A 21,962-nucleotide genomic window follows, 5' to 3' on the forward strand; every position below is an offset into this window, starting at 1 on the left:
GCGGGGGGGGGGGGGGGGGGGAGGAGAGAGAAAATGAGGAGGTGAGTTGGGTGGGTAATAAGAGATGAATGAGTGAAGAAGAAGAAGGGGGTTTGTTTGAATTGATGGAATAATGGAATGATGGGAGGTTGGAAGAGAGGATGTCCTTTTTAGTCTTTTTGGATTGGTTTTTCTTTGTACCAATTTTTTCTTTGAGTATGTAGGACAATTGTAGAGTCTAGGGGAATTTTAAAGGGAGGAATGTTAGGCATTTAGAAATGCATAACAAGGGGTATTCATGTAATTATGCATATGTACAAATGAATAAATATTCTGGTATCATTGGATGATCAAATGGTACCACTGAATATACAGTGATACTATATATGCACATAATGGTATTATATATGCATTCAGTTGTACTAAATTTATGCGTAAATAGTACCACTGAGGATTCAATGGTACAATATAAACTTTCAGTGGAACAATCAGCATGTGGTCCCCCATCACGTGATACAATCCGACCAAAAAATAGGTGGGGCCCACCTACAAGTCTCTCTCTTCCTATCTCTCTCCTCTTTTCTCTCTCTACCATGTGTTTTTTTCTCTCTCTACCATGTGTTTTTAAAATATTTTAATCAATGTTATGCATTTACAAATGCATAACTTTCCTCCATTTCATGTTCCTCGTAGAGTCTATGACTTTGCTATACTTACCTCTTTCTTTCTGAATCTTACTAAACCGGCACCTCTCACAAGTTAAGTTAACTTAGCACGGCAAGTCAACGCTTAAGAGTATAGGGGAAGAAAAACTTTGTTTCTAATTAATTGAAACACTATATGATCTGCAAAGACGAGAGATACACAAGTTTACAGTATCATCTTTTGATAAATATTAATTAAGTGGCAAAATGGAAAATATGGATGTATGAGCTCCATAGTTGTTAGTATAATAATTACAAAGATGTCATGTTAATTAGGCATTTTTGTTGATTTATTTACAATTTTGTCGCAATAAAAAAATTTTGTTTATCAAGGTGATAAAATGGAGGTTCGACATGCAAAACTGAGAGTTTTACACTTCGTAATACTGAATATAGTGTAAGTAAGGTTGGTGGGAGAGAGTAATAATTGTGTTTTTTTTGTTAAATATTGTTCTCTTAAAAGAAAAGGTGTTGCAATTAATCAGAAAAATTGAAAGAGTATTTGTAATTAGATGACTTGACTTTGATATGCATCAAAGTTGATTTGACTAAAACTTGATTTGAAAAGTAATTTGTCTAATGTTGATTATTCTGTATTTGATTATCATACCCTACAAAATACAAGTAATTAACAATAATTAATGAAATTGAAAGTGATCTATTAGTTGAAACCAACTAGAATAATTCATAACCGAAATATATGACATCACCTAACCCTAATACGATATAATTCGACCTTAATATGAGAGTTTAATCACCTATTCACCTCTAATAAATTTGAGTAAAAAAATTTATGGATGCGTGAAATCTTCATTGTTACAATGGTAATAATTAAATTACAAAAAAAGAATTACTTTTTTTCTTTCCACTTTTAATTTGTATTATGTGCATCGTCTTTAACAATTTATACCCATTGTCTGGGTATTTATTCTCAATTTATCCTAATAAATTTTTTAATTAACGTTGATTGAATTTTCAGTGCATTATTTATTTTTCATTTATTCCGTTTCAATTTAGCTGACACATACACTTTTGGCAATAGATTTTAAGCAAGTAAAATGCGCAAATGTGGGACCCGATTTCATAGAATAAAATTATACAGAGAATGCATATCAAATTTGTAAAATGTACTTTCAGTTTTTTTTTTTTGTCCCAATTGAATTATCGAGAGATTCCAATGAAAATGAATCTAAGAGAAAATACTTTAACGATTTATTATAATTACATTATTGCAATAAAAAAATTTAAGGTAGCAACCGAAATCCTAATAGAAGTTCATCTCACACATGCATTTTGCACCATAGTTTCCATTACAACTCAAGGAAAAGCAATATTGGATGACAATTGAATTTTTTGATGAAAACAACGTACATGCATGGGAATAATGACATGAGTCTATTTTGGGTGCATAATCATATATGAAGTCATTAGGATTACATGTCCTCCATTTACTCGAGCATACTACACAAATCATAATAATGATATGACATTTTAGTTCTATATTATTGAAAATTAATTAAGAACCAACTAGATTTGAATTTCTTTAAAGGAGGATCAAATTCCCTTAACTAGTGCTTGATTTCTTTTGAGTGAAAACAAATCCTAGCTAAAGTTCATGACAAATAAGCCAATTGAAATAGGAGGCAAATCATAAAGGTTTTCTTAAAAAAAGGATTTTAAAATAAATAGGTTGAATAATGCAAGAGAATGATTTTGTCTTATGTCATTAACCTTACTTTAATAAACTATTATAGTCTTTATAGATTTCTACAAATAAAAATTTAAAAACTATATCAAAAACACATATCAAAACAAAACTATTTAACCAAAGATATATTCTATTTAGAATCCTTGTTAAAATGCAAAAAAAAAAGTGAAAAACCCTAATAATAATAATATACAACTAACAAACCTTATTTAATTTCCACTACCTTATTCCAAATTCAAATTGGCTCATTCATTCTTAAACATGTTTCAAAATGAATCGAAAAAGCTAAAGAACCAAATTCTTTTTCCATAATGTTAGAGGAAAGCAAAAGGACCAAAAGATTCAAAACATTAGATTAATGACTTTTTTAATCACACATAATTTTGAAAAGGAAAACTAAAGGTAAGATGAAAAAATGGGTGCGCCACATTTAAGCACAAGAAAAGGTTTTCATATCTTCATGATGTCTTTCTTAAAGGTGTCCACTCATATAAAAATATTGTCGTTAACAAGGAGTAATCAATATAATTTTATTTTAATATTGTAAAATTTTCTCTAATCCACAAAAGGTTTATAATAAGCAAGTAAAACCGAGTATAAAATATCTCATGATTTTACAACATAGGTTATTAGTTTCAGACTTTCTATCTTCAAATACATTTAAAATACTTTTTAAGCCTAATTAAATTTTATTCAAGGTGTGTTTTGTTTTTTTACTAAGCTTATACCCATATATAATTTTATTTGAACTTTTTTTTTTTTTTTTGAAAGGAATTTTCTTAAACTTATTATAGTTGAACGAATTTATATTATTAACTTATTATAGTTATGAATTGAATTTAGGTAACTTTGAAATTCACCTCTTTTAAAGTGTTCTTACTTCTTAGAGAAAAGCCACTTTGTATTAGCTTTACAAACAGCATTAGAAAGTTGGTTGGCTACTCATATCCATTGTTTGCTGAAGATTTGCATGACCAATATTAAACTTATTTAAAATTCTTCTCTAACCTACCTTGTTTTGTCTTAATTTTGCATTATTGTAATGTGTTTATTATATTTTATACGTAGTATGTTTAAATTAGATCAAGTATGTGTGTATGATTTACATGCATCAAATTATTATTCAGTTACGTAGGTCATTAATTAGCTTTAGACCAATGAAGTTTTAACTTAGTAACAAAGATTGCGAGTTTAATTTGTGTACAATTGGTCACAGGTTTGAATCCTCCTCCCCCATTTGTAATTTGTAATGCCTTTGATTATATTACTTATGTATTGTGAAGAAACAAAACACTTAACATATACTCCATTGATTCTCTAATATTAATTGCCCACTTTAATTTGGCATTTACGTTCTATAATGCACAACTTTATCTACTAATTAATATCCTAAATTATAAAGTAGTTATTACAAAATAATAATATGTTTAATTCTTAAATATATATATAGAGATCTAAAATCACTTTACAATATCATACATAATATAGCAATTGAGTTTCCACATTTGATAATGAAAGTATAATCAAAGCTAAAGTTAGCACTTTTCAGTTCTCATACGTTTATTTTCAGTTCATTTCAGTTCAGCTCCTAATTTCCTACTGTTATAAAATATTCAATGACTAAACTCAGCTGAACTGAACTGAATTAAACTGAACTGAATTGAGCTGAACTAAACGGAACGGAACTGAACTGAAATGAATAATTTATAAGAGAAGGAAAATAGAAGTTGAACTGAACTAAACTGAGCTGAGCTGAGCTGAACTGAACTGAACTGAACTGAATTTCAACGTATGAGAACAAGCCCTTAGTATATAATTGTTAGTTTATTACGAGAGTTAAAAATGTTGCATTTTTTAAAAAAAGGGATCGAAAATACCATATATACTAGTATTATGCATGACTTGTTATCGAGAGGAACAAAAAAAGTATCCCTACATGATTCATTCATTGTGCTTAAAAAAACACTCATATTAGTATTGTGAGAGCAACAAAAGAACAAATTCATTATCATTTTATGGACGGCTTGACATTGACTTTAGGTTTACATAAAAAGAATTTGTTGTGGCACATTTTTGGGATGCTCCCTAAATCCCTAATGTGCGCTTGTAAATGGTGACCAAATTAAATGATCAATGAATTTCTTATTAATTATATATTTATATATGTTGTGTGCATAAAATTAAATAATTAGGGAATCTAATCGACTTTTATAAGTTTATTCTGCTGACTTTAGCATAAGCTTGTTAATAGTATATGGTATAGTACTCTAAGTACTAACTACACTAGTACATCAATTTTAAATGTATACGCCCACTTTTGTTACCAAAAAATTACTCTATTTTAAGCCCACCAGGCCACCACCATTAATCAAGCTAAATTTGGGCACATGTTGCGATTGAACTAGTTTTATATAGGTGCATTTCTTGTCTTTTTTGAGCCAATTTCACATTTGGACTAGACCGCTACTTAGTGCTTGTTTGGTTGAAAAGTATTTTCCTTGGAAATGGATATTTCTAGGCAATATCTAAATTATGTTATGTTTGGTTAGAAATTTCCTAGGGAAATGTAAATTCCTACATGGCATAAGGCCCCCTAAATGAGTGATTCCTACAATGCGTAGGAAGATATTTCCTAGGAAATACTAAGGTCTTGTTTAGTTCAACTTATTTAAGAAAAAATAAGTTCAGATCAGATCAGAAAAAATAACTTTAGTTTAGATCATCGTTTTTATGTGCATCTTTTTATCGCTAAATATAATTTCGTAATGAAAAAAATTATGAAAATTACATATCAATAAAATACACATTATTACAAATCTAACAAGACCCCACTTTATAAACTTTTTCCATAAATTATCACACACTTAAGGTCAAAGTTTAGTCAAATCAGATAATCAGATCAAATCAGATAAGTTGAGATAAGCAAAAATAAAGTAAACTAAACAAGCCCTTTAATTCCCATGATGTCAACCAAACACTTTTGCACAATTTGTATGCAATTAGCAAGGGATAAAATTCCCCATGTTATATGATTTCATGTGGGAAATAATTTTCCATGTTGAACCAAACAAGTACTTATAGGAAAAATGCTACACATTGCATACACATACAATATGACATGGTAGTCTTTAATTGGTTGGTGAAATGGGCCTATAAATTCACTTTATTTGAAATTCATTTGAATCTCAAATATATTTTTGGTTTAACCTAAGCTTTGAATTTCAAATTTTCAATGACTGTGTCTATTTCACATCATGTGTTTAGAGTTATAGATGGTGTGAAAGAGGTGGCAACTTGGCAAGTGTTTGGTGTTATTTGTGTTTAATTTGTTGGGAGATGGAGCAAATTTCTATTTCAGGTTTATATAAACCATTGTCGAAGGAAGAAGGTAGTAGGTGTTGTCAAACCCATTTGTATGTGATAACTGCAATGGTCATTACAACAAAATATTTTCATTTGAAGCAGACGCCCCAACTTGGTTTGGGGGTTATATAGAACTTCAATGTTAGTTAAGCATTCTCATAAATAGAATATGTTTAACAACATCATGACCTTGTATGAGAATACAAGACATAGTTTTGTCAGATCACAAGACAATGTGATTGACACTAAGCAAAGATCAGATCTCAAGAGGATTTTATCCATTTTAATCCTTGGGAAATGGTTTCATCCCTTAGGATCGGATAAGGCATACTAATTTTGGGCATTTTCCGTCATCTCAGCAACATTCACTGTTCAAAAAAGACCTTGCATTATATGAAGCGTCATCACCACCTTCCCCCATTCTATCAATGGTCCCATCGCATGTTTAAATGTAAGTTGATAAGCCTTATTTGTGTTTGTCTACACTCGTTGTAATAACTTAAAGGTAAATGTCGCTAATGGCCTTAGTTAGTGTTGTATAATGGCCTCTTATGCCTAAAGTAACTAATTAACTTTATTTTCCTTTTGTTTATTGTAAACTTAGTTTAACTAATGTTATTTCAGCCGTTTACAAAATATATAAAAAAAAAGTAATCTAGAAAAAACTTAAAAACAACTAGCTATACGAGCTTTAATTTGGTCTGATCTGTAAAAATAATATTTGTGAGATGGATGGATAAAGGAAAATTAATACAATACAAAGTAGTTTTTAAAACAAGTTTACTTAAAACCCTTATAAAGTTATAAGGTCTACCCCGCAATTTCTATCATACTCCTAGAGTACCATGTACACGGTACTCCAGGTTTTATAAAACTCGTATTATTTTGATGTTAATCTTTGTTACTTCAAATTATATATATGTTATTTTTAAATACATGTATGTTATTTCGCCCTTTTTCTTATTCATCTTCCTCCCGCACTCACTCTCTCTTCCTCTCAGCCACTCCAACAAAATCATACACTTTCTCTTTCCTTTCTTCTTTCAATTTTCTGGGTTTTCGAGGAATCAATTTCACCCTCATTCTCTCTCTTCCTCTCAAAACTCCAACTCCAAATCAAACACACTTTCTCTCTCCTATTTTCTTCTTCTAATTTTCTAGGTTTCTTAGAAATCAATTGATTTGAAGGTAATTTGGGTTTAAATGTGTTTATGTCCAGAAATTTAGTATCTTTTAAAGTGTTTGATTATCTTCACAATGCCTTAAAACTCAACAATGCAAATGTTATTTTGATGTGAATTTATTATTATTTCAATTTATATATATGTTATTTTTAAATAAGTACATGTTATTTAATGTAAATTAAAAATAGCATGAGTTGATGTTGAAGTAATAAATAAGTATAAATAACATATTGTTGTAACAATATAACACAACAATTAAACAAAATAACATTAGGGCGTTTGGTTCGCAGAGTGGTATAGGTTTGGAATCAGGAATAGGGTTAAGGTGGTATCGGGTTTGAACTTGATACTTAATACCATGAGTTTGGTTCAATTCTGGAATGAAATATCATCCCCTTAATTTCATGTATTTGATACCTAAGAGAATGGAATGAGTCAAACCCACCTCCTCCCAAGGTTTCTAAACCCCATACCTCATAGGTTTGAGGTATGAGTTTAAAAATCATATTTTTGACAACCAAACATATGGTATGGGTTTTGGTCATTCTAAACCCATATCTCATACTTATAATCCGCAAACCAAACGCCCTCTAAGTGTGCGCAAAATAACTCAAACATACTCCCTCCGTTTTTTTTAATACTTGCTCCATTTCTATTTTTTACACTATTCATTTATCCTACTTTGATTAATGTTTGTGATTTTTACATAATAAAAAATATAGTCTTGTGGGTACTTGTTGGAATTATCTCAATGAATAGATTATTAATTTTAAATTGTTAGAATTTATACTTATCGATAATTAAAGATATTAGTGATCAAAGATTAGCATCGACATGCGTACCCAAGAGAAATGAAGCAATTATTTAAAAACGGAGGGAGTATTGTGTAAGGAGTATATGAAGTATTGTGTAAGGAGTACCATGATCCGTACTCCAGGAGTATATAATACTAATTGTATGAAGTATTGTGTAAGGAGTACCATAATCCGTACTCTAGGAGTATTTGTTACGACTTACGACGGATCTAATCCAATTATAACTGTTGCGGGTCATGGCTTTTAATAGGGCTCTAAGGCCTCCGACGCATTTGAATTACTCTATCTCAGTTTTCAATTGAAGCGCACTCAACGTTCGCTTGTTAATGTTCTCCGTTGAAGGCTTCTGTATCCCCCATTGAAGCAGCTTCTGAGGTAAGTTGTTTGATTTATGTTTTCATCATATCAATTTCACAATCTAATTTAATTAATTGTCACTGCATTAAGTGTATTTGTTAAAATTATGAACCTAGTTTGATTATTGAGTCAAATGTCCCTAAAATTATGGATTTTTTGAGATGATTGAATATGGTAATGTTGGAACTTATAAAAATGGAGGAAGTAATTGATTAATTCAAGTGATAGGCTGGTTGCTAATTGTTGTATGTATCTTGCTAACGAATAAGGAATAATTATATTGGTTGAAATAGTGTTAAGTTAAGAATGCATGACAAAATCACGCGTTGTTCGGTGAATTAATGTTAGTTTTACTCTAATATTTCCACTTTTATTCTCTTATCTAACGTCCGGGGGCGCTCATTAGCTTTTAATTATCTTATCTAATGCCCGGGGGGCTGGGGGCGGGGCGCTTGTTAGCTTTTGCCTTGTTGTATAACGTAGGCTAAAATGCTAAGTGATTTCCTTATTTCATTCAGGGAAGGATAATTCCTGCAACCTTAAGATATGCAAACCTGTTTGAAAGGAGAGAGAATTTGTTCATATGATTTTTCTCATTCATTGTCAATAGGAATTTTGCTAGCGAATTTGAGTATAAATCCAGATGAATAGATATTGGCCTATCATTTCCAAATTCAGACGGTTCCATAATAGATACTGTGACTCACATATCATTTGGGGTAATGACATTTGTCTGAGACAGTATTCGAGTCTTGGAGTAAATATGATTCAGGAGGATATTCATTCAGATGGGATGTATGGAACTCATATTGATTTTCATAAGTTAGGTGACTCCAGTCCCCACTTAAATTACAGACACAATGTGGGACAATTTCAGCATCAGTCTAGTCCAACGAATCATTATGTTACTAATGAATCAACGACTTCTCAAAATAATGGTCACCATACGACAGAGACGATTGAAGTAGGTCTACAACACCCTGGATACCCCAATGCCAGGGAAAATGCACCATTTCAGCCAATCGGTAACCACCAGACAATGAGTAATGGACCGTATCAGCGAAATCCTAGTAACATGTATATGGGGAATGGAGTGGCATCCCCTCCTGGTGGTTACCAGCAAGAACGTCCTCCTGGTGGTTACCAGCAAGAACGTGTGGACAATATATCGAATTTGAATTCATATCATAACACTCATTTGGGACCTCACCAGCAGAACTTTAATGGATCCCGCAATCCTAACATACTTCCTCAGCAACAAGTAAGTGCTACTCATGGACAATCAGCTGGAAATGATGAATTGGATGAGGATAATGATGTTGAGGGTACACTTGAAGAGTTAGATGTTTTTTGCCAAGAGTGGGATCTTCAACATGCTGTGAAATTTATGAGAAAGCTGAGCAAGAGAGGAGTTTTCATAGACATGCCTCGTTACTTGATACTGATAGATGCATGTGGGAAGGGAAAAGCTTTAAAAGAAGCACAAGATGTTCATCAGAATATTGTCAAATATACTTCTCCTGTTAAAGTTAGCGTTTTTAACAAGATACTGGAGATGTACGGGAAATGTGGTTCAATGGATGATGCCTATAATACATTTAACAGTATGCCTGAGCGTAATTTAACATCATGGGACAGTATGATTACTTGGTTTGCGAAAAATGGTCTTGGAGAAGATGCCATTGATATGTTTACCAAGTTTAAGGAAGCAGGACTGAAACCAGATGGTCAGATGTTCCTTGGTATATTTGATGCTTGTGGAGTTCTCGGAGATGCAACTGAGGGAATGCTTCATTTTGATTCAATGACCAAGATATACGGCATTACTCCAACCATGGCTCATCATGCTAGCATAGTGCACATGTTTGGCAGTGCAGGTGATCTAGATGGAGCATTAGAGTTCATTGAGAAAATGCCTGTTCAGCCTAATGCAGATGTCTGGGAAAGCTTAATGAATATTGCCAGGGTCCAAGGAAATATAGAATTAGGGGATCATTGTGCTCAAATTGTGGAGCAGCTGGATCCTGCTCGCTTGAGCAAGGAGTTGAAGGATGGGCTTCTACCGGTTAATGATTCAGACACTCCAAAGAAGAAGGTGAAGAAGTATAATCCGCTGGCACATACAAAGCACGAATACAGAGCGGGTGATAGAACACATCCGGAGAATGACAAGATTTATAAAGTTCTAAGGGGAATAAAAGAATCAGTAAAAGAAGCTGGGTATGTTGCAGAGACCAAATTTGTTCTTCATGACATTGACCAGGAGAGCAAAGAGGAGGCAATCATGGCGCACAGTGAGAGACTTGCTTGCACCTATGCACTACTTACGAACCCAGCTCGTATGCCACTTCGTATCATCAAAAACCTTCGCGTCTGTGGTGATTGCCACAATTATTTCAAGATAATTTCAAAACTTGTAGGTAGGGAGATCATTATGAGAGATGCTAAGAGATTTCACCATTTTAATGATGGAAAATGCTCCTGCAATGACTACTGGTGAATGATTTTCTGGCAGCAAAAGGTAACCCTGCATCACTTTGTTCGTTATATATTATTGTAACATTTCTGTTTTAAGAGCCGATCTTGGTACTTAATTTAATGTGCCCAAGGTTGTATTTCCAAGATGGTTTTTAAACTTCCCCTTTTGCTGATTTTTAAACTTAAATTGCATTGAACTTTATATTTTTCATTATTTATTGGTATATCTTAGTTCTTTCTGTTCATAATTTGTCCTTAACACTTTGTTTGGATAGAAGGAGATGGAAGGAAAAGAATGGAAGAGAAAGGGAGGGGGACAAACTCTCTTGTTTGGGTAAAGGATTGGAGGAAGGAGGAGAAAGGAGAGGGAGGGATCCATTTTTCCTCTCTCTTTAATAAGCATAATCCCTCCAAATTTGGAGAGACTTAAAGGGAAAATGGAGCTCACCTCCCCCTCCCTTTCTTTTCCATTCCCTTCCCCTTCTGTCCCTCCCCTTCCTTTCATTATTTGCTATCCAAACAATGTGTAAATGTTGTATTTAATTGAACTGATATGGGATGATTTTTTTGGGGGTGGGGTTGAAGAGGTTGGAATTTGGTTCTGGGTTGAGAAGATTATGCACATTATGTATAAAGATTGGTTCTTTATGTTAAAATCTTTCTACACAGAGTATTTTTTCCCTTCTTTTTCTGGGGTTGTTTGACAAATTCAGGGTTTATGGTTTTCAATTGATCGTCTGACTGAAATGTGCTAGGGAATCTTCTGTGAGATTGTTGACTAGGGGTTTGGAATTATGTTGTTAGTTGACTGAGAGTTGTGGGAATTTTTTTGGTGCTGAAAGTTTTGATTAGAGTTTGGTAATATGATTGGGCAGGGGCGAATCCGTAAGGAGTTACATAGATTCTGTATCCAAATTTGGTGTTGATCATGCTGGTTTTGTCTGAAATTGCTGGAGTTCTAGCTGCAAGTAAACTATACTGATGAGGACGAATTTTCATACGATTCTACAATTCGATCCAGCATATACTGCTCCTCCATGGCCCATGGGCTGTTCTTATTGCGGGCGCCTTTGTGATTTTGACCCTATGTCTTTTAATATACCTTGTCTTCGAGCACCTTTCTACATATAAGAATCCAGAGGTTGTGATCTCAATCCCTTCAATTTGTATCTTCTTACGTATTTTATTTTCACGTGTTGAAACTTGAAACTAGAAACTAATCCTTTTCTATGGTGTTGCATTTAGGAGCAAAAGTTTCTGATCGGAGTCATCTTAATGGTACCATGCTATTCTATTGAATCGGTAAGGTCCAACAATGGGTAAAATTTTGTGTGATACAACTGTCAATGTCTTGATTAATGTTTATCACAAAAAAAAAAAAAATAAAAAAAAAATAAATAAATAAATAAATAAAAAAAATAAATAAAAATTAAACAGTGCACATGTGATAAGACATAACAGAACTAATAGTTCAAGCTCCAACAGGACCAGTATCGATGAGCTCTCTAGTTTCTTGCATTGGCAGACTGATAGAACTTTTAGTAGCCATTTGCCTCATTTATTTTATCCTATTGTGCATTTGTGCTTGCCTTAACCTTTTTGGCCAGTGATTAATATATCTGAGTCCTTAGACTCCTTACCAGCTGCTTAACTTCAAAATCTTAATCAACCACTAATCTACTAGAGTTTGTTGTTTGCTATGATGCTTTATGCTTGAGTAGTTTTAGTCAGAACCCTATTTCAAAGTATTTCCTATATCTTCAAAAACAATAGTATTCATTCATATAAAACTTCAAATACGTAGTAGTTTTTTTTTTTTTTATTTTTAATTTTATTTTTGGTGGTTAATAGAAGCTTAGTTTCAGAACAAGGTTGATCAACAACTCAATTTTTATGCACAGGCTTGGTACTTTACCCCTGAAAGTACAGAGAGAAATAGAACAAAATTGAATATGTGGCATACTTGGGGGCTGGGGTACCAAATGATACGGGGTTTCTGGTTTACAGGTTTTAACTTTGAAGTGATTTTTGCTGAAATTTATTATTGAAATATATAACCTCTTCGAGTCTCTATTACCAATATTCTTCTGACTTACTCGTACTATATATTCATGCAGTTTGTTTCATTGATGAAGTCATCAATAAGTGTTGACTTTGAGATATTACGTGATTGTTATGAATCTTTCGCGATGTATTGCTTTGGAAGGTAACTTGTGGCATGTTTGGGTAAGTTTTTTTTAAAGGACGGTGTATGTGTTAAGTTTTTAAGTCTGCTGACTTCTTTGACCATTATAGGTTACTACCGCTTTTTCCTTTTGTGTGCATTACCTTGGAGTTTTGTATAACTGGAGGTTGTAGCCAACATCCCCTGAGTCCATCTGTTGCTTATGGTGGCTTATATGTACTGTTTTCTCATTATCAAAACTCAATCTATTTTTGAATGCATCCAGCCTATTTTAATAGTATGCTTTTCCGAATGTAAATGTGTGTGTCCCTTTGTGCGTATCAGTTAATCTAGTCTAGTGCTAAGTTGGTGACTAGAAAATATGAATGTTTCTAGTTAGAGCTGTTTCTCAAATTCTTGCTAAGCTGGTGTAAACACCTCTCATCTGCATATGCTTAAAATTTTTGAGATACATGTGTAATTGCTCTTTAGCTCACTAAAGCACTATCATTTTCTACAGGCGGTGAAGAGTGGACTGTTGAATTCTTGGAAAGGGAAGGACGTGGAGCTTCGAGAGTGCCCTTGTTGGAGCATGGTTTGGAAAAGGGAATTGTTAAGCATCATTTTCCTATGAATCTTTTCTTTAAACCATGGAACTTGGTCAATGGTTGTACCAAGTGATTAAGATGGGAATTGTTCAGTATTTATGCTTGAAAACCTCTATTTTCTGCTTGTAATCTGCTTGACACTTTGGGCCATATAGCCTTAGCTCTGGATTGTAAATAATTCTCTTCACTGAACTAAGCCTTTTGATTTGATATGATAAAAACTTTTTCTTAAGACAGCTTAAATGATGATTTGTGGTTAAGGACACTATAACAATGAAGTTCCCTCTCAAGTGGTTGTTAGCTATGGAGTACTAGAATTGCTTACAAGGCTGACAATCTGTTCCACAAATCAATAAAGCTCCACTCTGCATAGTTAGTTTCCACACTCACACACGCTCTAGGAAGGCTTTTGAACTGTATGTGAGTCGTGAGACGAATTTCTTCCTCATACAGTTCAGGCTGAAGAACGGGGGAAGAAACTTCTCAACTCCATCTCTACGAAAGGCTCATTTGAAGAACTAAACCTACTCAACTAGTACAAACAGATAACCTCTCATTACATTGGGATATCTACATGCCACCCTATAAATGATAACATTACATCTCATTGTTGGCTATAGGATAACTTTGTAGATGTACAGCAGCCTCTTTCAAACAATAGCAATAATAGGGGTGAAAAGACCTTTTGTACGACTTCTATCCATAAGCTAAGACAACTTTGGGCCTATTCTGATTTACTGAGCTGAACTGAAATGAAATATTTATAAGAGAAGGAAATCAGGAACTGAACTGATTGAAGTTGAACCAAACTGAACTGAAATTAAGTTGAAGAGAACAAACCCTTTATACTTATAAAACCGCAAACGATGTTAGCTGGTCTTGTATTAGGAAACCTCAAGGGTTAAAACCTAATACAAGAACATCGTTTGCGGATTTATAAGTATAGAATCGCTATCACCGTTAGTGGTTCATTGTTGGAAAATAAAGAAAGCTTTTACCATTTCTACGTGGACAATATTGTGGGAATAAATTTTTAAATTGATGCAAATAGGGAATTAACTTACAATTAAGCAATTTTTTGGGAAATCGTTCATCTTTATAACAATCGAACATTCATAATCTATTGATTGAGACGATTCAAATATGTACCTACAAGACTATACTTTTCTTATATATAACTTACAAACGTCGGTCAAAATATGTCTAATAAATAGTGCCAAAACTCTCAATTGAACACTTATAAAAAACGAAGGGAGTAACAACTTAGGGCCTGTTCTCATACGTTGAAATTCAATTCAATTCAGTTCAGTTCAGCTCAGGTCAGCTCAGTTCAATTCAGTTCAGTTCAGCTCCTAATTTCCTTCTCTTATAAAATATTCAGTTCAGTCCAGCTCAGCTCAGTTTAGTTCAGTTCAGCTCAGTTCAGCTGAGTTCAGTCAATGAGAACAGGCCCTTAATGATTGTATGACCCCTAAAACCGCTAATGATATTAACAATTTAGGGTCTGTTCACATTTACTGAATTGAACTGAACTGAATTGATTGGAGCTGAATTGAACTGAACTGAATTGATTGGAGTTGAACTGAAATGAACTGAACTGAATAGAGCTGAAATGAATATTTTATGAGAGAAGGAAATTAGGAGCTGCACTGAAATGAACTGTATTGAACAGAATAGAGCTAAAATGAATATCTTATGAGAGAAAGAAATTAGGAGCTAAACTGAACTGAACTAAACCGATCTGAATTGAAATTAAGCTAAAGTGAACAACCCTTAACCCAAATATTACAAATTTGCCATCTAATTTGCAAATTTTCATTTATCAATGGCGACGTAGCGACGGGCAAACTACTGCAGTATTCGTGGCACGGCAGCAAAATCATCATCTCTCACTCAACATCTCACATTTTTGCGACGAATTGGTTTGATTTCTAGCTTGAATTCTTTCTTATTTGATTAAATTTGCTGAGATTGCTAATAGGTTTTTGTCACTTTGGCATTGAATTCTGAAATCGAATTTTGAGTATTACAAATTAGTCTATAATCTGCCAAACTTAATTGGGATTGAATTTGGAATTTTTCACTGGAGTTGGTATATAGTTATAAAGTTGTTCATTTGCCATTCAATTTTTACTTGGATTATTATTCATCATTATTATTGAATTGAAAGGTTTTAGGAATTGATTGTCACTTGATTGTATTGCTTTAGGAATTGTAGATTGAACATATTTTCTTTTTTCGAACATTTGTAGTTTGAACATAGAGCTATATGTTGCAAAACATAATTAGGAGAGACTCATCTTTAATAGAGAGGCCAATTTGGGTTGTAAAGAATTGTGAGGTTTTATGAGATTGTTTGATTTTATATTTTTATTGATGCCAAAATTGAATTTATAAGAATATTATTCAAAATGGGTAAATGGTAGATTTTTCTAGATGTTTTAAATATTTAGGCCCGGTTTAGTTCGACTAATTTCGAGAAAAATAAGTTTAGATAAAGATTAATAAGTTCAGAAGTTGAGATAAGCTTTGGTAAGGTTTTTGTAAGGGTTACTGAAGTTCAATGAATAATTAAATAAGCTCTAATGAGGTCAAATAAGTTCAGAGAAGTTCAAATAAGTTTAGATAAGTTCAAGTGAAATGAGGCGAATATATTATTTTTATTTTGAAGATGGATAGTTGGATAACATTTTTGTGTCTTGCATAGTATGTAACTATGTATACTGTAGTTGTAAATCATGACCAACATTCGGTTTGTACTTCTAATTTCAAATTCATATGTTTTGTGGTACACCAATAACGATACCAAAGTCTTATTCTTTAAAGGATGGAGTCGATTGCTGAGAAATTAGAAACCAATGTTTTGTGGTACATTAGGAAGTTTGTCTCTACACTTGGCATTGAACTTCTCATAGATGCCAACTGCTAGCTACTATTATGCCTTCAATTGTTGGCTTTATGGGTTTAGTATTGATATGAAGTTTCTTTATTCATTTCCTTCCCTTTTTTATTTTTTATTTTTTGGAGTGCAACTATATGTTTTTGTCTAATTGTTTGCTTTGATAATTTAATACCGATAATTGAATAAGTAAATGCTTATGTTTTCTCATGCAGAATTAAAAGCTTTACAAGCTTCTCATGATCGGCAAGATGTCAATAGCTAATCCTGTTAAGAAAACAGTTTCTTCTGTGATCCTTGATTTGGATGGCACACTTCTTAATACAGGTGTGCTTTCCATAGATGTTTAATGTCTGTTTGTCATTTGAGGTTTTGCTATCTTTGTTTGTTTGTTTTTATTTATTTATTTATTTTTTTTATTTTTTTTAATTTTTTATGAATTTGTATGAACATTTTGAGTGAGATTAATATGCTGTTGCGCTCATGCTACTAGTAGTATGTGATTAGCATGGGAGTTCTTTAGGAGGCAAAAGTATAATTGATATCTTATGATCCCACAAAGTCATATTTGGATACAGAAGGGTAAAATTAAGTTTCATAATATATTTGAGTGGTATAAATTATGTTATGCTTTTGAAGCTTGGTGCTGAAGCATACAAAGTTTACTACCACAGACTAATGGAATATTATGTGCTTTTTGTGGATTTGCTTTTGTAACAATGTAGGGAAACATGGGTGATTGCTCATGCATTATAGGGTGGTGATGAAAACCCTTTTTATAGTTGCTTTCTTGCTGCTGCTATTGTAGTGTTTAGGAGATTGCTGGCTAAAGCTCACATTGAAGCAATTATGAGAAGATATGCATTAAACATGATACAAGGGGACTCTTGGCTACATCTTTATGCAGATTGTGGAGCTCTCCCACGTGGGTGGTGTTGTAGTTAAAGATTCATGGAAGAGTCTTTCATCTATGATTTTCTAACAATTTGCAAAATTGCAAGTTGCAAGACTTGAAATAAAGCCTCTTTATCTCGAGTGTGCTTAGGTTCTTCAAATAATGGTGACCACTAAAATGTAGGATAGATATCTGAAACCAATAATGAAGAGATTTGCATTGTTGGGCTGTTAATTTATTTATTTTTATTGTTTTGACTTGGGGAGTATCATGAGGAGAGAGAATGGAAAAGAAAGATTGGAGAGATGAATTGGAGGTACTTTGCATTATTATTGGTGGTAATGTGGGATTATTTTGGTTTTTCATCAATTAAATTACATGGAATAAGAGAAATACTATTCAGTATCAGTTGCTCTTGAAATATCAGCTTAAGCCTTTTTTCTTCAATGAAGACACCTTATGCCTGGGCTCTAGGACCTCTATTGTATTAATATCCATCATTCCTTTTGAAAACTGCTAGGTTTTTAATGATGATTTATCAATATTATGGCAGATCAATTAGTAACTGATGTCCTGAAGAGTTTCTTGGTTAAGTATGGAAAGCAGTGGGATGGGAGAGAGGCTCATAGGATAGTTGGAAAGACCCCTCCGGAAGCATCTTCTGCTGTTGTTGAAGCTTATGAACTACCTTGCACTGCAGAGGAATTCGCAAAAGCATTCACCCCAATGTTCTCTGATCAGTAATGAAACTTTTACTTGGTTTTCTTCTTCAATATATACAAGGATGAATATCAAGATTTTGATGTCTCCAATTTTCCATACTTTGTGTTTTCTTGTTCTTTGTGTGTTATATCATTGCAAGTATTAAGTTATATCTAAAGCATGTACATTTATTATTTTGTTAGCTTCTTGGTATTTATTCATGAGCTGTTAAGTTTAATTTTTGTGTTTTCTCCCGTACAAATGATTATTAATCTTATATCGATCAATGATTGAGTTTTTTTTAGATAATTTTTGGCTCCACTTTGTCATTTATCTTATTGATGTATGGAGTTCATGATCTAAGTTCCGTTTATGTTCTTGTTGAATGGTTTCCCCTCCTGTTGAATGTTTGTTTCTTTTTTTTTTTTTTCAACCACCCTGATGACGGTTGGCATATTAGACAATTTCGATTTAGGATGAGGCCATACATAGTAAAATTTGTTCAATTCAGAGCTGAAACCTGTTTTATTTCAACCTCCAAATTCTTCAGAAATTGGGATTTTGATTGTTTACTCAGTAATTTGGTTTCTTTTTACATGGAGCAGAGTGTGTGCACTTGCCACTCGAATACATATGAAGAAGCAAAGTAGTTTATTTTTTGGGTAGATTAAGCATATCTGTCTGAAACTCTGCAACCCGTAAATAAGTCTGCATTTTTGAGTGCTTGAACATGTTATTGCTATTTGACTGTAGTTTGAGCAACATCAAACCTCTTCCAGGCGCCAACCGGTTAATTAATCATTTGCGTGGCCATGGAATACTGATGGCCTTGGCTTCAAACTCTCCCAGACCTTTCATAGAGAAGAAACTATCTTATAATCAGGGTAAGTAAAACTTAGAGCTTTTCTCTTTCCTTGAACTTTGATATTTTTACTTCTCCATTCATTACCATATTCTTACTCATATTTCATTTGGTAGGCTGGAAAGAATCATTTTCTGTAGTAATTGGTGGAGATGAAGTAAAGTCTGGGAAGCCATCTCCTGATTTGTGAGTAAGAATTGTATTAATAGATTATTTATTTCATATAATATTATTTCTCTTCTTTTTCCCCTTGCATCATAAATGAAGGGAGTAATTCTATTGCATTCATGTTAGGATTGTTGTGGTTTTGGTTAAAGAAGAGGAACTAGACAGTATCTTATGTTTGTTCTAGTTAAGAAATGCCTTTGTGTAATGTGCTTGCTGCATATTTTCATGTGAAAAGGTTCCTCGAAGCAGCCAATAGGCTCAACGTCCAACCTTCCAGTTGCCTTGTCATTGAAGATTCTTTGTAAGTATCCTATGACTCCTTCAAAAGTATCTAGTAAAGGTTTTCCGAGATGCTCAACTTAAAATTATGTAGCAAATAGCTGTTCAAAAGTCCGAAATTACTTTTGGACGTGAAAGACAAAGGTTGAGGTAGTGTTATAATTATCAGGGAACATCGCGAGATGTAGAGTTGTAGACTATAATGGTTGAATGATCTTTAATGTCTAATATAATGTAGTTTGTTGTGACTTTGGGTGTCTGGATGTGTAAGAGTGGCTGTCTATTGCATTCTTTGCAACTTGTAAATGGATATTTGACATATTTTGCTAGTTAGTACATGGATATTTTAATCCTTATTTGATTTTAACGTCTTTATATTGTGGTCTTGACATGTTTTGCTAGTTAGTACATGGATATTTCAATCCTTATCTTGATTTTCTCAGTAGATATCTCTGAATTTTTAACTATCACTCACGTGGAATACTCTTTAACCTTGTTACTAGTGTACACTGTTATCACAAGTTTCCCCTTATTTCTCTGCATGCTTTCTTTTTTCTAAGTCTGGCATTAGCCTTCAGTCTTACAGACACCCAGAATGGTTCTGCAAGGAGGTTCATGGTTTTTGCAAAAAGTTGTGTGAAACCTAATTTTAACCTTCGTAAACCAACTTGAACACATTTTTTTTTCAGCATTGATATTCAATGGGATTCCCCTTTTTTCTTGGGTGATTGTTTTTACTTGGTTTTGTATTCAATAATGTATATGTCATAATTGACACTTGTAAAGTTGTAATAATAGTTTGATTTTTTTTTTTTTTTTTCTCTGGCTGATTTAGGCCTGGTGTTACTGCGGGCAAGGCTGCTGGAATGGAAGTGATTGCTGTACCATCACTGCCTAAACAATCGCATCTCTACACAATGGCAGACAAAGTCATTAATTCTCTATTTGATTTACGTCCTGAGCAATGGAGCTTACCCCCATTTGAAGATTGTAAATTTCCATGAATTAAAGTTCTCTGACTATATGAGAGATGGAACACTCCTTTGCATCATATGTCTGAAATTTTCACTGATTTTGTCCAGGGATTGAAGAAACCCTTCCTATAGAACCTTGGCACATTGGTGGTCCTGTTATTAAGGGTTTTGGCCGCGGGTCAAAGGTACTTGGAATCCCCACAGGTGTGTTTTTTATATCCTTGTATTGTCCTTGTTAGATAAATTTTTTGCAATATATGTATCTCTCTCTAGTGTAACCATTATAGCTTTCTAAGTCCATCATAATGTATTTGGCATCCTAGCTCAACTCTTGTATAATATGTTAGATAAATCCACAAATTTGATCAGAGTAACAAGGGATTGGAATAGGAGGTCAAGGAGGATATTGAAACAATTAATTTGAGGATTTGTGAGCCATATTTATGATTTCATGTCATAATCTTAGTTGTCTGGTTACTTTATTGTAGCAGCTCTGATTAACTGTTTCATCATATGACTTTATGAACAAAAAGAAAAGCGTGAAAAGAATTGATTAAGTATAATTGAACATGAGAATTATTTAACTAAAAGTCTACAATAGATTTGTTATTCTGGCATGCCATGCCCTGTGTTCATATTCCCTTGAGAATGTCTGAATATATGTTCTGATCATTTCTTCAATCTTCTGTAGCTAATTTGTCCACAGAGAGCTATTCAAATCTTCTCTCTGAATATCCATCTGGTGTATACTTTGGTTGGGCGGGAGTTTCCAAACGAGGAATTTACAAGATGGTAATGAGCATTGGCTGGAATCCGTACTTTAACAATCCAGAGAAGACAATAGTAAGTTCAACTTGAAAATTTTGCTTTATTTCTACTACATAAGATTTACCTTTAACAACTTTTTTTGTTTTTGAAGGAACCTTGGCTGCTTCATGAGTTTGAGGACGACTTTTATGGAGAAGAATTACGCCTTGTTGTTGTTGGTTATATACGACCCGAGGTATTGTGTTATCTGTAAACTTCTCATATCCTCTTTCCATCCTATAATGTATACCATGATCTGGATGTGTTTTGAGTTTTGACTTCGAATTTTACAGGCCAATTTTCCTTCTTTGGAAAGTCTTGTAGCAAAGATTTACGAGGACCGGAGAATAGCAGAGAGCGCACTTGAACTTCCCATATACTCAAAATACAAAGATGACTCTTATCTTAAAAGCTTATTGTAGACCACTACTCATAAGTCACAAGTTATTGCAGATTAATTGCATATGAAGAGACATATTTCACTTGGAAACTCTATTGCATCTGGAAACAGAATTTTATGCTAATCCTGTTGTTATGGAATATGTAATCATTTTTATCAAATTGCAATAATGATAGAACACGTTCTTCAGGTTCGAGCTTTGGGCTGGTTATAAGCCGGTTTGGCTTCTCCTTTCAATTTTCATAACATGTGTACATTGTGGATCTAAATTCAAGTCAGCAAAATACTATATGCAGTGTGCACCAATGGTGTATTGGTGTGTAAAATCGTTGAGTTGTTTCGAGAAGTTTTGGAGCATTTTAAGTAGATAAGTCTTTCTTTCTACATGGAAAAAGCTAGTCTCAAATATTGTGTTAAATAGCCAGTCTGGATGAGTTATTTCCTAATAACTTTTTTTTTTTTTTTTTTGTTGAGAAACCTAGTGAGATCATATAACAAGGAATAGATACTTTTCAAAATATAAATGCACAAAATGAAAAAAATCTTGCATATTAGAAGCATAATAATTTCTCAAGATATTATACGAAATAATTCATCTCCTAAATATCACAAATGC

The 21,962-nt window shown here is 33.2% G+C and overlaps 1 protein-coding gene and 1 pseudogene across 5 annotated transcripts; both read left to right on the plus strand.

The window, feature by feature from the left end:
* The first annotated feature begins 7,993 nt into the window (after positions 1 to 7,993).
* Positions 7,994 to 13,588, plus strand: LOC145604820 (pentatricopeptide repeat-containing protein At4g32450, mitochondrial pseudogene; annotated as a pseudogene). 3 transcript variants are annotated; one of them, XR_014104960.1, is made up of 6 exons: positions 7,994 to 8,128; positions 8,721 to 10,631; positions 11,464 to 11,729; positions 11,834 to 11,890; positions 12,706 to 12,814; positions 13,273 to 13,588. The product of XR_014104960.1 is annotated as a pentatricopeptide repeat-containing protein At4g32450, mitochondrial pseudogene, transcript variant X1 (transcript). The 3 variants fall into 3 exon arrangements; XR_014104961.1 differs by lacking the exon at positions 12,706 to 12,814; XR_014104962.1 differs by lacking the exons at positions 11,464 to 11,729; positions 11,834 to 11,890; positions 12,706 to 12,814; positions 13,273 to 13,588 and having other exon boundaries at positions 8,721 to 10,655.
* A 1,573-nt stretch (positions 13,589 to 15,161) lies between these two features.
* LOC145604821 (bifunctional riboflavin kinase/FMN phosphatase-like) lies at positions 15,162 to 21,636 on the plus strand. 2 transcript variants are annotated; one of them, XM_081660790.1, is made up of 11 exons: positions 15,162 to 15,282; positions 16,475 to 16,586; positions 17,708 to 17,894; positions 18,610 to 18,740; positions 18,835 to 18,904; positions 19,122 to 19,187; positions 20,001 to 20,155; positions 20,248 to 20,343; positions 20,831 to 20,982; positions 21,059 to 21,142; positions 21,240 to 21,634. In XM_081660790.1, the coding sequence occupies exons 2-11, from the start codon at positions 16,499 to 16,501 to the stop codon at positions 21,366 to 21,368; spliced, it is 1,158 nt and encodes a 385-aa protein (XP_081516916.1). In that variant the 5' UTR covers positions 15,162 to 15,282; positions 16,475 to 16,498; the 3' UTR covers positions 21,369 to 21,634. The 2 variants fall into 2 exon arrangements, with proteins under 2 accessions (XP_081516916.1, XP_081516917.1); XM_081660791.1 differs by lacking the exon at positions 17,708 to 17,894 and having other exon boundaries at positions 18,636 to 18,740; positions 21,240 to 21,636.
* The last annotated feature ends 326 nt before the right edge of the window (positions 21,637 to 21,962 follow it).

The sequence above is a fragment of the Chenopodium album genome, chromosome 22, assembly GCF_948465745.1.
Source record: "Chenopodium album chromosome 22, dcCheAlbu1.1, whole genome shotgun sequence".
Lineage (NCBI taxonomy): Eukaryota > Viridiplantae > Streptophyta > Magnoliopsida > Caryophyllales > Amaranthaceae > Chenopodium > Chenopodium album.